General features: G+C 36.2%; 2 protein-coding genes and 1 long non-coding RNA gene across 6 annotated transcripts; 1 reads left to right on the top strand and 2 right to left on the bottom strand.

Annotated features, from left to right (window-relative positions):
- Nucleotides 1-3,981: 3,981 nt before the first annotated feature.
- On the bottom strand, nucleotides 3,982-7,647 carry LOC110686900. Of its 4 annotated transcripts, none has more exons than XR_002504359.1 (7): nucleotides 7,067-7,647; nucleotides 6,702-6,785; nucleotides 6,531-6,598; nucleotides 6,248-6,427; nucleotides 6,027-6,140; nucleotides 5,323-5,481; nucleotides 3,982-4,676 (listed from the first exon to the last, which is right to left on the bottom strand). It is a non-coding gene; the product is annotated as an uncharacterized LOC110686900 (long non-coding RNA). The 4 variants fall into 4 exon arrangements; XR_002504358.1 differs by having other exon boundaries at nucleotides 6,882-7,647; XR_002504357.1 differs by having other exon boundaries at nucleotides 3,983-4,361; nucleotides 4,502-4,676; nucleotides 6,702-7,642.
- A 2,129-nt stretch (nucleotides 7,648-9,776) lies between these two features.
- Nucleotides 9,777-14,571, top strand: LOC110686901 (transcription factor GTE4-like). The gene is made up of 6 exons (XM_021863512.1): nucleotides 9,777-10,109; nucleotides 10,388-12,447; nucleotides 12,550-12,595; nucleotides 12,687-12,797; nucleotides 12,883-12,955; nucleotides 14,088-14,571. The coding sequence occupies exons 2-5, from the start codon at nucleotides 10,498-10,500 to the stop codon at nucleotides 12,930-12,932; spliced, it is 2,157 nt and encodes a 718-aa protein (XP_021719204.1). The 5' UTR covers nucleotides 9,777-10,109; nucleotides 10,388-10,497; the 3' UTR covers nucleotides 12,933-12,955; nucleotides 14,088-14,571.
- Nucleotides 14,572-14,914: 343 nt separating this feature from the next.
- On the bottom strand, nucleotides 14,915-19,182 carry LOC110686902 (malate dehydrogenase, mitochondrial-like). Its single transcript, XM_021863513.1, has 7 exons — nucleotides 18,845-19,182; nucleotides 17,701-17,874; nucleotides 17,413-17,581; nucleotides 17,150-17,211; nucleotides 16,894-17,015; nucleotides 16,388-16,505; nucleotides 14,915-15,319 (listed from the first exon to the last, which is right to left on the bottom strand). The coding sequence occupies exons 1-7, from the start codon at nucleotides 19,085-19,087 to the stop codon at nucleotides 15,179-15,181; spliced, it is 1,029 nt and encodes a 342-aa protein (XP_021719205.1). The 5' UTR covers nucleotides 19,088-19,182; the 3' UTR covers nucleotides 14,915-15,178.
- Nucleotides 19,183-21,115: the final 1,933 nt, after the last annotated feature.

A 21,115-nucleotide genomic window follows, 5' to 3' on the forward strand; every position in this document is an offset into this window, starting at 1 on the left:
CTAAAAATCAATCATACGGATATGGTTATCGAGATTTTGAGAGATTTGGAGTGGTTTCGGAGGCTGGAAAAAGGAGAGGGGTGATTTTGGGATGAGAGGGAGAGATCTAAGGTAGTTTCAAGGTTTAATTAACCAAATTCCACTCATCTTATTTTCATTAGGGGTATATAGTGAATTTTTGTAACAACTTAGGGGTATATGGTGAATTTGAAAATTTTCATAGGTATATGGTAAATAAACAAAAAACTCAGGGGTATGTGGTGTAAAAACTGTTATTAAATCCTACTTCCCCTTAACTTTTCCTTTAGGGGCCAACTTATTGGGCTCTAAAGTTTCCTTAATTTCCCAATAGGTTGGTCAAATCATTTAAACAAGATTGACCCAATTCAAAATATTTCGATTGCCTCAATTCATGACTCGTTTAATTTTATACACACTTACATATTATTTTAAATAATTAATTTCTTTTGATATTAAGGGATAGCTCAAGTGGTTAGAGCTTCCCTCTCGATTCCAGGAGGTCTTAGGATCGATTCTCACCCCGCCCTTGTGGCTCTCTAAACACCAAAAAAAATTCTTTTAAAATGAAACGAATCATTTTAATAAATAAAATAAATAATTATATATAAAAAAAAATATTACAAAATACGGAGTATTACAAATTCTTAGCGACCCAAGTATCAATTGTAGTGGCTACCCTTTCAACAAGGGGCCTACATTGAGAAATTGTAAGCTTCTTAGAGGAGAGGGGAACCCCAAGGTACCTAAAGGGTAGAGAGCCACTAGTCATTCCTAGCACCTGCTATAAAATTGATTGGTCATGTTCAGATATGCCACCAAATTAAAGTACGCATTAATTTTGTCAACTTTAGCAAACAACCTTACAGATAGCAAAAAGGAAAAGGGACATAGGGTCACCTAGCCTTAACCCTTTCTTAGCCTGAAAGGAACAGTGGTGTAGCCATTGATCAGGACTGAATATGAAACTAAAGTTATACATCCCATAATCCAACTAATAACCTTGTTGGGGAACCCCAATTCACCAAGAACAACCTCTAGAAACTTCCATTTAACAAAGTCCTAGGCCTTCTTGAGATCAATTTTTAACAAGCATATAGGAGTGATAAATCTATGAGAACATCCTTTGATCAACTCTGTTGTAAGCAATATATTATCACCTATATGTTTGCTTGGGATAAACCCATCCTGAGATCATTCACCACAAAACCTATAACTTTTACCAATCTAGCTGTAATGACCTTAGAATTAAGCTTATAAACTAGAGTGTAACATGCTATAGGTCTATATTATTTCACATAGGAAGGGTTTTAAACCTTTGGAACCAAGGTAATGGTAGTACTGTTCCATTCCTAGCCAAAACACCATGATCAAAGAATTCCAGAATAGCCTTGTACACATCAAATTTTACATGGCTCCAGGCATGCTTATAAAAAACAACATTAAAGAAAGAGCTTGATCAATCTCATTGTGAGTAACAGGAACAGAAAACAAAGTAACATCTTCAAAGTTATGTTGCTTCCCATGAAGGACTTATGTCTTCATCAAGTGCAATTACTAGATATATCAAGGATTATTATTATGGAGATAATTAGTTCATTCTTTTGGATCGTCATTGTTTGTTGCTAGATATGATAAATAATCTTTGGGCTAGTCAAATAGTTCAAAGCCCAATAGAATAGATCCTATTTAGACCTAGCAATCCTAACCTAAACCTGATGGCCTGACCTGAATGACCCAAAATTGACCTAAAAATATCGACTCGGAATTGAGCTGACTTGACCCATACCGACCCGAAAATTTTGTTGACCTGATCCTAACCCGACACCCAACTTAACACAACCTGAAGTTGACCCGAACCGAAATTGACCTGAAGTATTTGACTCGAATAGACCCGAAACCCAAAATTGACCCAAACAGACCCGATACCCGAAATGTACCGAACTAAAATTACCTTATAATTGAACTAAAAATGTCTTGTGCCAAAAATAACTCAAAATGTTCATCTTCAACCCTAGCCAAGATTGACAGTCTTTATTATAACAAAATATATACTCCGTATAAAATTATTGATTTGAGCTTGATCCAAAAATGAAACAACCCGAACATGACCCGACCAGATTTTGACCTGACCCAAGTATGACCCGAACATACTTGAGCCCACCCAAACATACCCGACCCAAAATTGAATCGACCCGAACTTGACCTGATACCTGAACCGAGTCATGCCCGAAACCTGAATAGACCCAACCCGACCCATACCCGACCTGAAAGTGACTTGACCTAGACCCGACCCGAATGACCCATTTGTTAGGTCTAATCCTATGAGGTCATCACACACAAGGGTTATGGATTGCACAAAGTATGAATCCCATTAATGGGCCTCATGAGGTAATGACAAGCCACATAAGTAGTAAGGCTAGAGTAGTTTGGATTGGGTTAGGGGTTTATGCTTCACATGGACTCTAATTATATATGTGATATATAAATAGAGGTCTTGCCTAGGTTATGGATACAAATCATAACTAACCTAAGCAGTAGATTGTGAAGCAAGCAACTAACTCCCAACCCCTCTCTATCTCACACGCCTCTCCCCTCCTCATTGTTCATATTCGTACAGTACGGACGCTGACGCAACGTGGTTGCTCGGAGGTGGTGGTGGTTCGTGGTTTGTTCGTTCCTCTCCTCTCTGTAGAAGGTTGGTTGAAAGGTTCAATCACAACTAATTAGCATTAATGGAGGTTCGGTCCTTGCTTGTGGACCAAGTAGAGGAATCACATTTGGGGTTATTATTCTCCTAATTGTTCGTGGTTGATCGCTCGTGGAAATCACGCATTAAAGGTATGAATTATGTGGTTCTTTATGTGTTATGCATGCTTGTAGATCCTGCTTAGGTGCTTATGAATATGATTCATGCAATTCCTCTTATAGTACCTAAAACCCTATATCCCAGCCCTCATATATAGTAGTAATATCAACAGCAGGTAAACTACTAGTAGCAGAGCCAAGCAAGTTCTGATAAAAACCAAGAATTTCAGCTTTTACCAGATCACGCTCCTTAAGTAACACATCATCATCAATATATATAGAATCAATTCTCTTCCTCTTCTGTCTTTGCTTTAGAACAGAAAATAAGTAGTGAGAGTTAGAATCACCTAACTTAATCCAATCAACTCTTGACTTCTGTTTCAAAATACTCTCATGAGTATCATCTAATATTTCACCTTCTCAATATCTGCAGCTTCTTGATTATGAATAGAACTATTAGTGTAATCATCAGCAAGTTTAGCCTGAGTTTAATGCAAAGAGGGTCTAGCAGCTTCCATCCTATCAGTTATATTAAAAAAATGCTTAGTATTAAGACTTTTAAGACCGATCTTAATAGACTTCAACTTTTTCATACCTGCAGCATAGAGTTACTAGAAACAGGAATGTCCCAATGAGAGCAAATAGTATCTTGGAACTCATCACGAAAAGCTAAGCAATTAAGAAAATGAAAGGGTATACCCTTCTCAGGAGCATAATGAGAAATATCCACAAGGATAGGACAATGATCAGAAAGAGAAGGAGGAAGATATAGAGCCTCAGTTTGACCATAAGCCAGTAGCCAAGCCTCATTAATCATCCCTCTATCTAGTTTGGTAGCAATCCTATCCATAACACACTAGTAGAAAAATGTAAAAGAGCACCGGTTCAAAACCCCCCTATTGCACCGGTTTTGAACCGGTGTTCATTTGAGGGATGCCCATAAGTGAAAGTTTTTGCCACCGGTTCTGAACCGGTGGCAATAACACAGTTATTAGCACCGGTTCGGTTCAGAATCAGTGGCAATAACACAATTATTAGCACCAGTTCAGTTCAGAACAGGTGCCCTAAATGCCCTAAAAAAATAAAAAATAAAATTTTTTTTGCATTTTTTTTACTTAAATTGATAGATAAACACTTACATATATATAAACTTATTATTTTCATTAATATAAAGCTGTAACATGAGTACATGACAATTTTAATTCAAAAAAAAATTTACAGAAAATAGTTTTATATTATCAATAGACAGACTGTAATAATATTACAACAGTAGCGTAGAGCAGATTAGCTACAGCGAGAGTAGAACAGTAGTGGCGTAGAGCATAGCAGCAGCATCAGGAGCATAGAAGCAGTAGCGTAGACCAGAACAGCAGCAGGAGCATAGAAGCATGCAACAACAGCCCCCTTGCGAGGCAGTGGCTGCAGCAGCAGCAGCCTTGCATAAGCCTTGCGAGGCAGCGGAGGCAGCAGCAGCCTTGCATAATGTTAAAGCCTTGCGAGGCAGCAGTTGCAGCAGCAGGTTTAAACCTCTAGGCCTTGGGATTTAAAGGTCACATGAACAACAGGTTTACATATCACCATAAGCTATTTTACAAATCCAAAGCAAACTTCAAAAAGAAAAAAAAAAGTAAAAAAAACAAACAAACAAACTAGCAAATGATTGTAGACAACATACACCATGAGCTCTTAGCTGCGTATAAGCAGCAGGCTTTGCAACAGCAGCAACTGGAAGAGTTACAAGAGCAGGTGCAACAGCTCTATTTGGAGGAGTTCACGTATGATCAGTGAACAACGTCTTGATATTAGGGTTTGGTCTGGGATTCTTACAAAGCTGATGCTGCCAATTCAAGCTGCACAAATCAGATAGTTAAAAAATCTGTAAACATATATACACAATCTTATTTGATACAACAAATGCAGTCATACATAACAATCAGATACCAAATAGATCAAGTCTTTTTAAGAATATACATGACAATTAGGTGCGCATTAGGTGCGCCTATTAAATACTTCAAGCCTAGATAAAAAAATACGCTTTGCCCTAATTCCTTAGTGCCTAGACGCGCCTTAGGTGTGCTTTTCAAAACACTGATCCTTCTGATTTTAAATTTTCTTCTACGGTTATGTGGTTCAAGATGATTGACGTGTCAAGTAAGGAAGACTAAATTAAAAATCAAAGTAACATTGTTTATTACTATAATATGCTTTTCCAGTTCACGGTTCATGGGGGGTGACTGGGTAAGTGAGAGCAACTTAGATAACACTATTCCTCACCCTAATCTTTTCCATTTATTTTACGTGCTTTTCATAATTTTCAGCAAATCAAACAAACACACTACCTCACTCATTTATTAGACATTGGCCTTATCTAAAGTTTGAAGAGACTGAGACATAATAAGTCACTCTTGCCGTGTATGACAGAATTTATGAACATAAATATCACCATGAACATAAAACCATTCAACCAACAAACAAACTGACAGCAGGGCCTTTTACCTTTGATTAATTAGTGTACGCAGTCTTGACGATCTCAGAGTCAGGAACACCAACTTGTCACGGAAAAGCGGGTTTGCTTCTATCAGCTTTTTAAGCTCTACCAACATTATGTTACGAGCAGTTTTGGTGTCACCATACTTTGAAAGCTGCTTGTTTTCCCTGAGGTATCCAAAAAAGTTCTAAGAACTGTAACAATTTTATAAAAGGCAATCAAAGGAAGACTGCAGATCACATCGCACACTAGAAATGTTTTTTCAGGGAAATCTCCCCATTAGATAAAACATTTGAAATCGAGAGCAAACAAGATTTCCTGCTCCCAACTGACATGACAAGAACTAAATTATTACCACATTAGCTAGAAACACTAATTTTCCAAATTATTACTATAGCTCTTGTGACCACTCCACTTTGGGAGTTGAGGTCTTGCACGATAGATCTCCCCGGGTGCATGCAATATTTTCTATTCCCAACTGGCATGGTACAACCGTACAAATTAAAAGGATACAAGGATCCATCCTTAAATTATTACCATCACCAGGGAGCAATAGCTCGATAAACTACCGGAGAATACCCCAGTGTTCACTAACTAATTTTCCAAAATCCAAAAGACACAAGTCAAGGGCACAAAACAGTCTATCAATTGTCCACATGTGTTATATCCTATAAAGCATTAAACGAACCATTGTGGGGTTTGTAAAGTATACCTGAAGTTAGTTAGAGCTAAAAACTATGTGATTTCCTTGTAGAGCTCTTCATTGAATGTCGAAAATACTTTCAAATCACCAACAAGTATCTCAACCGCCTTGGACTTGTCTTGCCTAACAAATTCAAACAAACACCATAATTTTAATACCAATTTCACTCCCCCATATAATGACAGCAAATCAATCAAACTCGATGAAAACAAAACCGAAATCAAACATACCGGTCAAGAGCTTCGAGATACTTTTGCTTCCTAATCTCAAAGAATATCTTCATTGAATATCTGTTGTCATCCACTTTGGTAAACCCAGATAAATACTTTTCAACCTCATCCCACTCCCCTGCTTGCACTTTCTCCTCAAAGTATTTCATATTGAAGAAAAACCCTGACTCTTGCTCAAGCCTACCCCCAATCACCAAATTAAATTAAATTAACTTAAATAATTCATAAATTAAATAATACAATATACAATCAACAAATAAAATTAACAACCGAAATGACTCACCTTCTTCACTCTTCAGTGTAACTTTCATCTGATTGCTCAGCTACAATATCTTCCTTATTCTCAGCCGACTAACAATATCAAACAAAACTCAAATTTCACAATCACAAACTAATCCGAAAATTGAAGAACACCTAAACTTAAACTAATACTTCGTACTAATTAGGTAAATACCTCAGGAGAAACATGCAATGAAGTTAAATGCACAACATTTCCATCCAAATCAACTTCATCACAATTGCAATGAAATCCGAATACCTAAAAGATTAAACCAAATTGAAGCAAAATCAACACATTTTTAACTAGATAACATTAGAATTAACTCATTAAGCGATGATTTTTTGACGATGATACCTTTGTTTGAGTATGCCGCGAAAACTCAAAATCAAAAAAAGGGACAAAATCAAACATCACATACAAATTCAAACTAAAAAACAACAACCAAATCACAAAATCCAAAATCAAAATCCAAAAACTCAACGAAATTGAAACCCTAACCCAAATTTTACAAAATTAACAAAAAAAAAGGAGGGATAAACCTTGTGAGGAGCAGCGTTGCCAGTAGAGATCTAGGCATCGTTCTCCTAGTTTTTTAAGGGCTTGCTTTAACATCTCCATTAGTGACGACTGCGGTGGTGGTGGCTGGTGGTGGGAAGCTAGGATGGAGAGAGAGGAGGGTTGCACTGGTGGTGGCTGTGGTGGGAAGCTATGATGGAGAAAGAGGAGAGAGAGGATGGTTGCGTTGGTGGTGGCTGCGGTGGCGCGAGAAGAGAGAGGAGACATAGAGTTTGAGAGGAGAGAGGGGAGAGGAAACAGGAGAGTGAAGAGTGAGGAGAGAGAACGAGAGAGTTCGAGAGTAGAGAGGTGAGGAGAGAGAGCGTGAGTGTTCTAATTTTAGGGGTTATTTATATATTTGGGAAAAGGGCACCGGTTATTAAACTTGTTTTATTTTTTTTGTCTAGTCTTGCATTTTTACCACCGGTTTTCAATACCGGTGGGTATTTGTCGGTGCCTATTTATCTTTTTCTACTAGTGACATGACCTTTATTATTCTAAGAATAAAAAGAATCTTTACTCTTGATTTCAACCAGCTCTAAGTCATGGATAAAATCTTGAAAATCTCTGATCTCAAAATCAATAACCGGATTCCCATTAAAAATGTCTTGAGCAGATAAAACAGAATTATCACCAATACAAAGCCATGGAAGCTGAATGTTGCGTAAAGCCTTTATACCAGTCCACATAGACGATCTATGTTGAAATGAACGAAGGACATAAACAAAAGTATAAGCAATATGATGCTGCAAGTCTTTAGGAGTGATGATGGCATGAATGAATTGTTCAGTAACAACAATGACCTCAGAAGAAATAGCATCATGTTTCCACCCTACCCAAATTCTACCCTTAAGAGAGAAAGAGTAATTACAAACCCATTCCCAAGCTCTACCAAATTTCTTTTGGACGGAAGCTTAATTATGCACCTTAACCTTAGTTTCAAGGATAACTAAAACATCAACTGATTGATCTCTAAGTACCTGCTTTACATTAGTTACTTTATTAGGGTCATTGAGACCCCTAATGTTCCAAGATGTAATAATCATGGAACCAGAGGGGGATTACCTTCACCCTTGCTAGGAATAGCAGCCACCTCATCAGCCATTAGAGAATTGTAAGCATTCACCCTTGTAAGTACCTGTTGAGTCTGTCTAGTGTTATGAGTTTTAGTCTTCTTCCCAACCATTCTACAACCATTATCAAAGTTCACATTACTATGATCTGGGGCAGGAGTAGAGATAGGTGGATCAGCAGGTCTACTAGCCTCTTGAGAAACAGTAGGCTAGGTCCGGTTTGGGCTTGGCTTAGTGATTTGGCCATAACTTCTTCGTTATAAGACGGATTTGGACTTATAATATATCATTAGAAAGCTCTTTTCAAGCCTCATCCAACTGAATAATAATTGGACCGAGATTATGGACCAAAATAATCAGGTTTGGATGTTTTTATGATTTGACATGAAATGAATGATTTCAAGGGACACAAAATGAATGATTTTGGGTTTAAAAACACGAAATGAATGATTTTAGAATAAAACATTTTAAGAAATGTTATAGATAGTTAAGGCTAAAGGGAAATTCACGAGACTCTTTAACTCTTCACCTGACTCGATAATCAAAGACGTGAAAGATACTCGTCACTGAGTATTGTTTTTGGGAAGACATAATCAGGTGTCTACAATTTCCTATTCCTATCTCTTTTTTTAACTCACCTCTGATCTCATGAATAAATTATCAATGTTTCAATATGGAATAAAATTGTATCATTAAAGTTTAATACTTCCAGGGTTGAATATCTCATATTGCCTAATCTGATCATGATCATAAATGCCTCAATTCAGCTTCATTCATTTTCACTAGCACTCAAAAGGATAATTTTTTTTTTTATAGAAAATCAAAATTTTTGAAATCTTTGATACTCTTACTACTATTTAAGAATCACATACATTTTAGATAGTAGTAAAATTATTTCAATAGTTCTTAGAAGAGCAATATCTGAAGATTTTTTTTTACTCTAAACACTATTTTAAAATCTCCACTTTCATAAGGTGGTACAATTATTTGACCATTTCTCATCTTTTTAGACAATGATACAATTATTTCACTAGTTCCCAGAAGAGAAAAAAATACAAGTTAAAGCTTGAAATCTTTTATACACTTTACTTTAAAATTTCCTTTTCAGACAGCGATTTAACTATTTCACTGGTTATCTTAGCAGTAATTATATATTTTATTTTCAAACAGATGTACAACTACATTAGTGGTTTCTGAAAGAGAGATATCTAAAGCTTGAATATTTGGTACTCTTTATACCGCTTTAGAATTTCATTTTTCAGACAGCGGTGTAACTATTTCACTGGTTCACGAAAGAGTAGGGAAAAAAAAATCAAAATTAAAAGCATAAAATAGTTGTTGTATCTAATTTTCAGACAATAGTAATCCATTTCAATGGTCTACAAAAGAAACACTACCAAAAGGTTAAACACTTCTGAACTGTTAACACCATTTTAGAATCTTACTCGGACAACGATATAGCTATTTCACAAATTCTCAAAAAGCAAAAGCAATAATGATAATATCAAAAGCTTGAAATCTTTTAAACTCCTCCCTTATATCACTACTTTAGAATCTTTAGTACAACTCTTAAAATCTTTTAGTTAGTGTTACCAACTAACTATGACTATGAGTAGGTGATCTTCAAACTCAAAACCTTAATCAACAACAACACAAGAAATCCTTGTCGGTGCGTGGGAGAAAAAAACTACAATAAGAGGGAGAAAATTATAAATACACACTTGAAAATTTTTTAGACAAAGAAATTAATTCAATTTCTGTGTTTTCGAAGGGCCTTCTTTGCAAATATTCTCGCAATTTCGCAAACCCTAATTTTTTTCTTTCTCTCTCCTCGACGGCCTCCTTCGGCCCCTTTTCTCTCTCTCTCAAAAAAAAAAAAAAAAAAAAATCCCCAAATTCACAAACACCCCTTTGTTCAATTGCTTGGGTGAATCTTCATCAATCAAAGATTAAGGTTTGTAAATTAATTTCATTTTGATGTACTTTTTATTATAAAGTTTTGATTTTTATTTATTATTTTTATTTGGGAGATAAAAAAAAATCAGAAAGATCCGTTTTTTATTCTGTTTTATGCTTTTTTAAATTTAATTCTGCATCTGGGTATTATTGAATTTAGGGTTTATGGTGAGATCTGGTGTAAAGTTCTTATCTTTTGTATGAATGTTTTAGGGGTAAGGGTTTTCATGAAATCCTATCCAATTTCAAATCCAAAACCCTATTTTTTTTTTTCAGACCCTTAAAGTTGGAATCTTGTTCGAAGGGATTGAAGAATTTAGGGTTTTTAAGAAGTGTCCAAAGTTTTTAGGGGTTTTGGAAAAATTAAGGAAGCAAACCGTACATGTATGGCTTCGGAGACTTTAGGAGCTGATGAGCTTCCTAGGGAAAGACATCGTTGGAGTGAGAATTATAAGGTTTATACTCGAAAGTATAAAAATAACATCAAGAAAAACAATGATGTCAAAAATCTTGATGATTCCACCACCACCACCACAACTTCTGCCGCTGCTGCCGCTGTCGAAAGCCGTGAAACGGAACATACTGTCATTGCCACCAACAACATCGATAATGATGCGTTGAATGATAATAACATCGAAAATGATCGTGTTGACAACGGTAATGGTAATGGTGTTGCGGCTATTAACAACAGTAGCTGCAGCAACAGCAGTCAGAATGTAGACAACAATGGTAAGGAGGGTGAAAATGAGAAGAATGGTGAGGATGGTCAGGAAAATGTGTCCTTGCCGCTTGAATTGCCGGCTGAGGGAGCAAATTCCTCGCAACCCCAGCAGAATTCACCGCGATTGGGGACTTTGTCGGGGGATTCATCGAGTCTTAATCCAGGCGAGGCAGCTCCTGTTCCGAATGGGCATGATGAGAATTTGGAAAATGGGGTGGTGCTGAGACCGTTGGTTACTCAAGTAGATGATAGGTTGAGTATTAGTGTTTCGGCTGCTAGGTCGAAAGAGGAGGTTAAAGGGTTGAAAAGGAAGTTAGTGGATGAGCTTGATCAAGTTAGGAAAATGGCGAAGAAACTTGAGGACAAAGAGAATCAGCTTAGTACGTATTCAAGTATGGTTGTTGAAACAACACCTCCTGTTGTTGGGCGCTTGCATTTTCCGGTTAATGGTGGAGTTGAAAAGGGGGTGGGTGGTAGTATTAGAATGCATTCAGAAGCGGGTTCTGCTGGTTATAGTAATTCGAGGTCATTCAGGCAACTGTCAGTTTCTGTGATGGATAACAATCACCATGGAGTCGGAGGTGAAATTGTCGAGAAAGAAAAGAGGACTCCCAAAGCGAATCAATACTATCGAAATTCAGAGTTCCTTTTGGGTAAAGATCGGCTCCCACCTGCTGAGAGTAATAGGAAAACAAAGTCAAGTGGCGGTAAGAAGCATGGGGGAGGAGAAATGGATTTTGCTTACAGAATTGATAAGAAATTTTTTAGCAAATGTAGCAGCTTGCTGAAGCAGATAATGAACCATAAGCATGGGTGGGTGTTTAATCAACCTGTGGATGTGAAGAGGCTTGGTCTTCGTGATTATTTCGATATTATAAAGCATCCAATGGATTTGGGTACAGTGAAGGGTAGGTTGACCAAGAATTGGTACAAAACTCCGAGGGAGTTTGCCGAGGATGTAAGACTTACTTTTCATAATGCTCTTACCTATAATCCTCCTGGCCAGGATGTTCACATCATGGCTACAGAGTTGCTAAATATTTTTGAAGATAAGTGGCCTGCTATTGAGAGTGAATATGATCGTAAGTTGAGGTACGAAATGATTCGTGATTTGCCAACCCCAACATCAAAGAAGACATATGCTCCTGCTCATGTTTCAGTGCCTATGTCCTTTGCTCCACCTCCGCTTCTTCACCCCCCTCCAACCATTCAAGAGATAAGAAATCTGGAGAGGTCTCAATCTATGCCTGTTAGACAGGAATCTAGGCCAAGGCCTGCATATTCGGCAGGAAGGAAGCCTGCTCCAAAGAAGCCTAAAGCCAAGGATCCCCACAAAAGGGACATGACCTTTGAGGAAAAGCAAAAGCTTAGCACTCATCTTCAGAGCTTGCCTTCAGAGAAGCTTGATGCTATAGTGCAGATCATTAAGAAGAGGAATTCAGCTCTATCACAACATGATGATGAGATTGAAGTGGATATTGACAGTGTTGATGCAGAGACACTTTGGGAGCTGGATAGATTTGTGACTAATTACAAGAAGAGCCTAAGCAAGCATAAGAGGAGAGCTGAACTTGCTCAGGCTAGAGCAGCAGCAGCGCAGGCTGTTCAAGAAACAGTGAGTTTTTTTTTTTTTTAAATCCTCAGCTTGCAGTCTTAGATCGATAATTATCATGTGGATCTTTGTATGCTAAATGAATTGTATGTTCGCTTGTTACAGATTCAAGTTCCTGCCACTGTTGAAGTGCCTAGAGAAACCACAGCAGGTAACTAGCTAAAAGATTTGGATCAGGATGTTTCACTAGTTTGATTATTATTTTTTCTTATGAATAATTGGTTTAAATGAATGTCTCCTAGATAAAGGAAATGTTGCCGCTTCTCCTCCTGCTCAGCAAGAGAGGCGCAGTGATAATGAAAGTGGTTCAAGTAGCTCAAGCAGTTCTAGTAGTGATTCGGGATCTTCAAGTGGTAAACTTCTAGTGCCAAACCACCCTCCTTTCTTTAGAAAAAAAATAAAAAAACATTCAATCTTACCCTGATTATTTTCTTGCAGATTCAGATAGTGATAGCTCTTCTGGCTCTGATTCAGATGGAGGCCATTAACATAGGATCTAATGTTTGTTAAGGTGGGTAGCAACTACTTTTGAGTAATTTCCTCTTCCTTTCTTCATATAATTCGAGTTTTTAGCATTTGAGAAGCTAATTTTGGTTTGCTAGCTTGTACTTTGTATATTTTACTTGCTTATTGTGATAGTTTGATAACCTGCATGCCAAATATGTGTAAGACCTACCCCAAGTAAAATTCTATTGGCCTCGCCATTCTTGTAAAGGGAATGATTTGTAGGGGCTCACCCTACTTTGCATTCATCTATTTACTGACACAATTACCTTTGGGGTCTCTGTTGTAACTAGTATATTTTGTATAAACTATGTTTTAGCATCTGGCTTAAATCCACGTAATTAAGTTGTGATCCTGGCACACAGTTCAATCTGGACCCTGTTTATATGAAAGCATGCCTCGGCCTAGCTTAAGGCACTGAATTAATTGGAGATGATTGCCTGTAAGGTGTCTTAAGGCACTTCAACCTAATTGGTTATCTTTAGAGTATTTATTAATTAATGTTTTCCATAATAATGAAAACCACAAATCCTTTTTACTTTACATGATATTGTAATGCATAATTTGGTGCCTCTTTTTGAAAGTTTAGTGAGTTTTATTTAGCTTATATTGTACTCCATGCTATAAGCTTTTTAATTATTAAAAAGGTGTCACTGTACTTTTACTTTTGCTTAGTTACAGGGGCCTTAATGATCTTTGTATTTCTTGTGCTTTTTTACAGCACTGCCTATGCATTCAATTTCTTGAATTAAGCCTCTACTAAATAGACTGATGTCAGTATTGGAATTGTTGTGCATATGTAATTTTGAATTTTTTGACATCTAGAGTGATGAAGTAAAACATAATGCATGTAGAACTTTTTTGGCATCTTGTTAAGTTGCTTGGCTTTGTCTTTTGAATTTCTGAGGGTCATTTTATCTGTTTTGATGTGATATTTCCCTTTGTGGAAGTGAGAGTAGTTCATGGCAATCATCTGAGATTGATATTCTTGAAGGAATACTTCCAGTATAGGTGTTAGTTTGAAATTTTTTGTGACAACTGACAAGTTGTCTAGCATGTTTCGCTTAGGTTTTATATAAATTATTAATAGTGATACATGTATGTGATTCTTATATGAACTTTCTTTTGTTACTTGACAGTGTTAGGTAGTTAGATGCAAATGGTGCATGCTGCAGTTGATGGATAGCCGAATTGCCTTTGCATTATGAAGCCTTCCTTTTGAAGTTGCTGCCCATCCTGGGGGATTTCAGCTTGCCCCTCATAAATAGAACTTTTTTTATTTGATGGCTCTATAATACCTGTATCTGTATCATAATCTATACATTGGCAGTTTCAAGATGCTGGTGTAGCAATTGTATATTTTTCCCTAGATTTTGTTACTCACATTTCTGCCTAAGTATGTGATAGGCAAGCAAATGACTATACTTGATTGTCACTGGCGTACATATAGGGTGGTAAGTTCAGGATTTCGCTGTAGCGTGTAGGTGGTTAGGCTTGGAGTTGAATTTCTATCTTTGAATTAGCTTTAGCTGTTGTACAGTTTAATTTTGTTGTATGAGGATAGATGGAATTCTTTCAGTGACTAGATTGTTCGCAGTTATGTTCATTCTCAGTTTAAAGATCCATTCATCCATCTTGTTTAGCTATATTAGGGGTGTTATCTGTAGTTCAATTCGCCTTTTCAATTCGTGAAAGAGTGGAACTCTTTCTGTTTTGGGTTTGTGGCCTCCTGTTCTTTCTGGACTTGCTGTCAAACTGTACGGTAGTTGATATAAAATTTCAACTATACAAAATAATAATGATCTTCGTTCTGTTTTAATCTGGAAATTTTACCCTGTCTTACCCATACTTACTATGTTTTTTTTAACTTTTATAAATTAGCCATGTACAATTGTATTTAAAATATGCATTGGTAAGCATGAAAGATTTTCACAGGTCTAGAAATAAAGTTTGTTGATCAAAATGATTTTGTTAGAAGGTTATTGATAGTAGAACTAAACCCAACAAATGGCAAGGTTCACGATTCTTTATTGACATTTGAATCCAGCCGAAACAAAAAACGGCGAGCATTTGGGAGATTTTCAAATAGTGCCACACTCAATACAACATGGCAGCGAGCAAAATTATATAGTTTAAAGAGCCGGAACCAACTAAAAATCTTAAATGGTTCAATTCCTAAAACAAGGACTTATATTCACCTCTACACAAAAGAGGGATGTTCTCGCAACTCTCATTCGTTGCTGGCGAACTCAATTCCCTTATCAATGGATGATTTAAGTTCAGCCTTGAGTTTTTCTAGACTTTCTTGCTCATACTGGGATAGAGTGCCCAATCCATATATTTCTTCCACTCCATTCTTCCCCAATCTTACCTGCAAGTAGAGCAATGTTAGGAAAAATTGTATATAAACATATACATAACCTAGATCTATGTGACTATGTATATAGCAAAAGGAAAGCCACTAGAATGATGTATCAGCACTTCATGATTCCATGTATTTTTCAACCAAAATTAAATAACAGAGGAGTTACATGTACTCAACATCACAACTCACAAAGATACCTTTTACCACCCCACTAGTAAAATTATAGACTAAAGAAAAAAAACAAAATGGGAATGCTAATCATTCAGAGGAAGTCGACTTTGAAGGAATCATCCAATCACAAGACTGAAAACGACACCAAAATAACCACAGCAAAGAAATGCGAAAAATACAGGATCATCTAACCACCGAAACCAATACAACCACACATTATCCATTTTTGAGCCTTAAACTTAACATTTGTAATTGACTGGAAAAAATAGTGCGAGAATAGTTTGCAATGGCATTTTCTTGTTACCAATTAAACAAAAAATAATCAAATCTTATTATAAAGCAAACAGACAAGTTCCAAATGTATCAGCTATTTAGTCAAGTGTACAGTAATCCAATCCCGACACAGGTAAGGAAACACAAATGTAACAGAACACCATCCAATCCCTACATGGCAAAGGTTTCTGATTTTCTGCCAGTAACAAGTCTACATATTATTTTTTATCAATGACAATCAGCAGCCACTTCATCACTTAAACATACATAATATGTATCACACAAGAATTTTATTTGCCAATTTCATCAGCCTTAACTTGGAACTATGCAGTAGAGAACATAAATTACAAAGACGATACGTAAACAGCTAGGCATATCTTGCTCATTACAACAGTCAGTACATTCTAAAATAGAAATAAAGGGATTTGAGTAGTTTAGTGGAACCAAATAGAGGGTGACACACGCTATTACTAGAACTCTACAAGTAGATTTGTTGAGTGACCAGACCAGACCAGACCAGACCAGTAACAAGAAAGAGCAAAGACAGCTACGAAAAATTACAAGTACGCAAAGAGGGAAAACAGAATTGAAGCTACCACTGCTGGATATTCAACCAGTAACATTTAATACCTTAGAAGCAAAGAAGGGCAAATCAGTGACAGTTGATGCTACGTAAGAACACTCCACAACATCTGGCACACCATTAAGTCCCTTCAAGCAGGCATCGGCAAATATGGCTCCAGCATAACTACAGAGGATAAGAATTTAAGCCAGGAGCATCAGCAATCATATAGACGAAAAGAACAGCTGTCATTGTAATATTTTGAGAAAAGAAGAATATTAAATCAGAATTATTATTAACAAAGTGGCCACATATTGGCCTCCAAATATTCTGTGTATCTAATATGAAGGGTCAGAAATGTTCTGCGACTTCTGCCTGACCTCAACTGATTTCACATGAAATCATACTTGTGTCAAGTTGCCATAACTTTCACTCCATTTGCAATAAAAAGGGACAACTAGATTTGACATTGATATTTCAAGTAAAACCTATCTCTAGAATGAAAACTAGCGATATATTGTTCCTAAATCCTCAGTAATTAAGCATAAGAGGTTTCTTAGAAGATCAGACTTACGCCATAGACAATGTTGCTGAACCCTTTCCAGCCTTAGCCTCAACCACCTCTGTTCCTCCATCTTGTGTTCGCTTTGTAAGATACTGAATGTCAGCGTTGGAAAGATTGGCTTGTGGGTGAGCCTAACAGGGCAACAAGAAAACTTAGAACCAATGAAGTTTAAAGACATATTAAATGAGCCAATTACTGCCCTGTAAACAACATTGTTAAAAAAGTGAGGTTAAGCGGAAAGGATGAACACAGTCCATGTACATACTTGAGAAAACAATGGAAGAATGGTTATGCCAGCATGACCTCCAACAACAGGCACATTGACCTCTGCAAGTAAGCAGACAATATAAATTAGCAAAATCATATCACTTGAACAAAAGGCCACTTGACAAACAATCAATATATTGCCAACTACCTCTACATGGATATGAGACAATTGAAAAGGCCAGCATAACATGTTACAATGTAAATCAGCACACATGGACATGGACCCTCAAGCAATGTTACAATGTGACTTTAATGGCATACCTTCAACTGGAAGGCCAGCCTTTGTAGCATAGAAAGTCTTAGCCCTAACGACATCCAGGGTTGTCACACCAAACAACCTTTTGGGGTCATAAGTTCCAGCATTCTTGAAAACCTCAGATGCAATAGGAACTGTTGAGTTCACGGGATTGCTAATCATGTTGACAAGAGCCTAATTCAGACAGTCACCAGAAAGATCACTACGTAAGATATAGGATGCATAATTCGTTCAGCAGATTACAGAATACACTAAACATGAAAAAAAAAAATGAAAAGCAAGTTTGAACTCACATTAGGACAGTACTTGGCAACAGATTTGCAGAGATTTTTCACGATACCAGCATTGATTTTAAAGAGGTCATCGCGAGTCATACCAGGCTTCCTAGGCACACCGGCAGGAATTATAACAACATCTGATCCTTCAAGTGCCTTGCCCAATTCTTTGTCCTCTGCATAACCAAAAACCTGTGCAAAATATAAATCACATCTACAAATTAAATTTCCATTACACATCCTACACTGCAGAACCATTAATTAGGAACAAATATGGTATTAACAGATAATATGTAAAGCTACCATGTCAAAACTATCTATCACATTACATTCCGCCGTATCAGTGATGTGAGAAGCTTTAGCAAAGATTCAAGCTAATCAAAGTATCATTCATTCCATGTAATAGAAATAAAAAGTATCAAACTTTCAATAAAATAATTCATGCACACATTGTACCATTACATTCCGCTGTATCAGTGAAGTGAGAAGCTAAGATTCAAGCTAATCAAAGTATCATTCTTTCCATGTAATAGAAATAAAAAGTATCAAACTTTCAATAAAACAATTCATGCACACATTGTACCGGTATTAATGGTACCCAATGATAATACACAACCTCACCACCTAGCTACCAGAATCATTTCTAACTACAACTAAAATTAAAAAATACAAGCACCAAAATCCCTATTCATCCAAAATTGAACAAACAAAATGAAATGGTTTTTGAGTTTTTGACAAAACCCCAATTTCAAAACAACAACCGTTATAAAAAAATATGACACCAATAATCCAAAACATTAGCAATTAAGTAAGCAACTAAACCAAAACCCTAGAAATGAATCACATAAACCCAGAAAATATTTTTTACAAAAACCCTAGAAATATAACAATGACCCTTAAAACCCCATTAAATTCGTATAATGCAATAAACCACAACACTAAAAAATTCCATAAATATCAAGCAAATAAGTAATTAAACCAAAACCCTAAAACTGAATCACATAAACCCAGAAAAATCAAAAATAAAAAACCCTGAAAATGCATCAATCTACAATCAAAACCATCAAAATGTACAAGATCAGATACAAACAAGAACAAATTCACCATAACAAACACGACCCAGAATCCAAAATCAAAAAATGACGGAGAAAGAGGGGTAAACCTGAGCACGAGTATTGATATGGCTGACATCGGCGGCAACACCAGGAGTACCAGCAAGATCGTAAAGAGAAAGGGTGGAAACAAGAGGGTTGAGCTTCATAAGCATGGAGAGAGACTGGCCGATGCCACCGGCGGCGCCGAGGATGGTGACTTTGCGCTCGGGACTAGCGGCGGAGGCATAATTGCGGGTGTAGTTGGATTTGCGAGCAACTGATTGGACGGATCTCAGGATTTGGGACCTCATTGTTGCAGGTTAAAAATGGATGAGAGAGAAAATGGAAGGAAGCAAGGAAGAAAGAGTCGAAAATGAAATGGGGGAGGCGATAGAAGAAAGGTGGGGTTATTTATGTTGATATTTGTCACTCTTGTTAGATGTAGATTGCATCAAAACAAAAAAGGATTTTTTAATGTGTGTTTTTTTTTTTTTTTTTTATTAGGTAGTATTATTATTATTTTAGCCTTTTTATTAAAAATCCCTTTAAGAAATTACCAATTTGAAACGGTAGTGCCCATATGATCAAACCAATACTCTTGTGGGCCTTGATCACTAAATTATTTTATACTCTCTCCGTCATTATACGATGTTCTTTAGGTTTTTATGCAAAAATTAAGAAAGTTGAAAATTCCTTTGAAAATAATTGAACAGATAGAGATAAAAAGGGTTGAAAATTAATGTTAAAAGTACAAAAAAAAAAAAAATTAAACTCATCAAAAATAAGAGTAATAAGGTTAAAAAGTACAAACTTTAAATAAAAAGAGGCATCCTATTCATAAATAAATAAATAAAAAGTGGTATTGTATTTTGGTTTACCAAAAAAGAAATAGTGACATTGTATTATGAAACGGGGGGTAATACTTTTTTATTATTCTTTTTTTGAAAAAAAAAATGAAAATAAACCATTTCTTCAATCATCGTCACAGCCATAAATATCATCACAACCATATCAAGCCGAAATCCTCTCTTCGTCTTCCCATCAATCTATTTGTTTTCTCGTCGTCCTCTTCTTCTAACCCTTGTCGTCCTCTTTATCTTCCTTCCCCGACAATAATGGCCTCAAAGCTGATTTGTGACGGAACAAAACCCTAGTAAAAAGAGTGTCAAATAGGACCATATCATTCCCTATGGAGAAGCATCTTCTCCGCAACAGAATTTTTAATCACCATAGGTGGTGATGGCATTGCTGTGATGGAGGAGGAAGAAATTGGGATGGACTGTGATGGAGGAGGGATAATTGAATAAGGGAGTAAGAAAAGGAAGAAAGTACTAGTTTGCCTCAAGATAAATAAGTGAAATATCTTATATACCCTTGTTAGTATATCAGGCTTGCGAACATGTATTTTCTCATTTGAAAAAAGAGCTTATTAGACCAAAAAAGTGTTTTCAAATACTTTATAACTCTTTACTAAGTATCTTAGAGTTTTTTTAGAAAGGACAAATGACTCTTTTTAATCTAAAAAGCCCTTTTTGCTCCAAACTCTTAATCAAACACTCTCTTTGTAAGACTGCGTCAAAAAGGTTTTATTATTAAATTATTGTTTGGTTTTGGTAATAAAAAAAAATTTGTACTCCCTCCGTGTTTTTTTAAGTGTCATAGTTTGACCGACACATAGTTTTAGACAATTTAATTGACTTAAATAAATTAAGAGGTAAGTGGGGTGGTTGGAGTATTAAAAATTGTACAAGAAAGATGCTGGGGTTAATAATTTATTGAAAAACAATGAATGTGAGAAGAAAGATATAATAAAAAAAATAGTAGTCGGTTTAGGTGGGGACCATGAGAGGAGAGATATATAAATTTTTAATATAGCTTTTTGCCAAAAAAAAAAGAAGTGTAACACTTATTAGAATACGGCCAGATTTGGTAAGTGTAACACTTATTAAAACACGGAGGGAGTAATACAGATGGTTTTTGGTTAAGAGCTTTTAGGAGTAAAAAAAATGTTGTTCGAACATATCAAAAAGCTTGAAGTGTTTGCTATTGGTTGCTTATATACTGAAATAATTAATATGGAGTAGTTGACAACTATTTACCAAACACTTTTTCACAAACAACTAATTACAATCATCTTGTCAAAACAGTTAATGCAAACATTTACCGGCTAGCAATTAGTCAAAACAACTAACAATATAAGCTAATTGCCAGACAATGCCTTTTACTCTTTTGGTTGTTTATACACTAAAACAATATTAGCAAATATTTACATAACACTTTAACACAACACAACTAATTATGATCATCAAGTCAAAATAGCTAACACTAAGCTAATTTAT

The sequence above is a fragment of the Chenopodium quinoa genome, unplaced genomic scaffold (assembly GCF_001683475.1).
Source record: "Chenopodium quinoa cultivar QQ74 unplaced genomic scaffold, ASM168347v1, whole genome shotgun sequence".
NCBI lineage: Eukaryota > Viridiplantae > Streptophyta > Magnoliopsida > Caryophyllales > Amaranthaceae > Chenopodium > Chenopodium quinoa.

Coding starts and splice junctions, on each gene's coding strand:
- LOC110686901 (XM_021863512.1), top strand. CDS start 10,498: ATGGCTTCGGAGACTTTAGGAGCTGATGAGCTTCCTAGGGAAAGACAT. Junction 12,448..12,549: donor CGCAGGCTGTTCAAGAAACA/GTGAGTTTTTTT, acceptor CGCTTGTTACAG/ATTCAAGTTCCTGCCACTGT. Junction 12,798..12,882: donor TGATTCGGGATCTTCAAGTG/GTAAACTTCTAG, acceptor ATTTTCTTGCAG/ATTCAGATAGTGATAGCTCT.
- LOC110686902 (XM_021863513.1), bottom strand. CDS start 19,087: ATGAGGTCCCAAATCCTGAGATCCGTCCAATCAGTTGCTCGCAAATCC. Junction 17,582..17,700: donor TTGCCAAGTACTGTCCTAAT/GTGAGTTCAAAC, acceptor TGTCTGAATTAG/GCTCTTGTCAACATGATTAG. Junction 16,506..16,893: donor TCAGCAACATTGTCTATGGC/GTAAGTCTGATC, acceptor TATCCTCTGTAG/TTATGCTGGAGCCATATTTG.